Here is a 1,657-nt window from a genome sequence, read left to right on the forward strand (position 1 = left end):
AGTGCTGAGTAAACAGTGAATAAACTGCTCGGTAGAGGAAAGAACATCCAAAGTAAGACACTCAGCCTTCCATCCCACCCAAATTCTATCTTTAGGTGAGAGAGAATAGTTACAGTGCCAGGACCAAGAGATGCCTAACTTCCTCTGAACACTCACACTATTTTTTTTTGCTTAACTTTAGTTTATAAAAGACACATAACATCAATCTTCTGATCAAAGAGTAGCTTCTTGACATAAACTATCTTCCCAGGGTCATTAAGACCCCTTATGTTCCAGGAGAAGACTATCATTTCCCCAAAGAGGGATTATCATCACCCCTGCTAGGATCGTCATTTTCATTAACAATATCAACCACATCATCACTGTCATCAACCAAAGGAAGATATGTTTGAGCTTGAAACAGGGAAAGTAATTTGCCTGTTAGCTTTCTTCTTTGATTATTTGCCAGGAACTTAACATTCTTCTGGTTTCTGAACTTGAGGTTCTGGGGTAACCTTTACAGGTTCAGGAGCTTTATTCTCAACAGGTTTGGCTTGCTTAGGCACCCACACTTTCTTAACCTGAGTTTGAGCAGCTTTTTGATCACCTGTGTGCTTCTTTTTTTTATAGGCTTTTGAGGTGCAACACATTCATGCCCCACCTTATTGCACTTCTTGCAAAATGGTGGTTTCCATTCAAAAAGAACCTTAATCTCAATCAATTCACCAGCAGGGCTCTCAACCCAAACAGAATTAGCCAGGGGCTTAGTAACATCAAGTTCAACAAGAAGTCTAGCAAAAGAAACCCTAAGCTGCCTAGATGTACACTCATCAGCACAGACTGGAACACCAAGTAGAATGTCAATTCTACTTAGAGTTTCAGCTCCCCAGCAGTTCAATGGTATATTAGGAAGTTTAATCCATAATGGAATAGTTCTCAATATTTCAGCATGAAAGTCAAACTTGTCAGACCAAGCTTTAACAATGGCTGGTTTACCAAAGAACATGTGAGGATCAGAACATAAAATAGCATTTTTATCATCATCAGATTTCAGATTAATTATAAAATATCCCTCATCATGCCAAAAAATGTATAGTTTAGCTATATTACTCCAATTATCAGCAATAAACTTATGAACTGCAGAAATAGTAGGAGAATAACCAACAACATAGAAGATAAGAGCATTACCCCATTTCTTGTTGCCCTCACAAATATCAGCAGAGCTAAGCTTAGCAATCGATTTACCATCCCTGATTCTATGAGCAATGAAAGACAGAGAGGTCACTTTTACATTGAGTTTTCCCTTGAATAAATCCTTCCATTCTTCAGCAAAAGCTTCAAGAACTTGATTTGAGTCATTAGGAACTACGGAAGCCTCAGAAATAGCAGCAGAAGGAACCATCGAGCTCTAATTTTGCCCAGAAATCAACAGTAACCGCATTTATACTCGACCAAGTGTCCCAAACAGAGCATGACTTGTGTCACTAGAAGGGGCGCCACCTTGGACCTTCCAGATTGTGACACATATCGCCCTAAGAGACGCCCAAATGGCCTCTCAAGATGTGTGACACGTGTCACTCAGATATCACTTCTAAAATGGTGGTCTTCAAAGGCCAAAACTTTGAGGCGCCGCAAAACGGCCTGCCTTTGTCCCTAGGTCATCAAATTTTAGGGAAGG

At 40.0% G+C, this 1,657-nt stretch overlaps 1 protein-coding gene across 1 annotated transcript; it reads right to left on the reverse strand.

Annotated features, from left to right (window-relative positions):
* Window positions 1–286: 286 nt before the first annotated feature.
* Window positions 287–1,381, reverse strand: LOC110694012. Its single transcript, XM_021871171.1, has 2 exons — window positions 587–1,381; window positions 287–484 (listed from the first exon to the last, which is right to left on the reverse strand). Exons 1-2 carry the CDS (start codon window positions 1,379–1,381, stop codon window positions 287–289), a joined length of 993 nt encoding a protein of 330 aa, XP_021726863.1.
* Between the last annotated feature and the right edge of the window lie 276 nt (window positions 1,382–1,657).

Source organism: Chenopodium quinoa, unplaced genomic scaffold (assembly GCF_001683475.1).
Source record: "Chenopodium quinoa cultivar QQ74 unplaced genomic scaffold, ASM168347v1, whole genome shotgun sequence".
Classification (NCBI taxonomy): Eukaryota; Viridiplantae; Streptophyta; class Magnoliopsida; order Caryophyllales; family Amaranthaceae; genus Chenopodium; species Chenopodium quinoa.

Excerpts from the sequence above, each read along its gene's own strand:
- LOC110694012 (XM_021871171.1), bottom strand. The coding sequence starts at position 1,381 with ATGGTTCCTTCTGCTGCTATTTCTGAGGCTTCCGTAGTTCCTAATGAC. Across the intron at positions 485-586 it reads TAAAAAAAAGAAGCACACAG|AACCTCAAGTTCAGAAACCA; the intron begins GTGATCAAAAAG and ends AGGTTACCCCAG.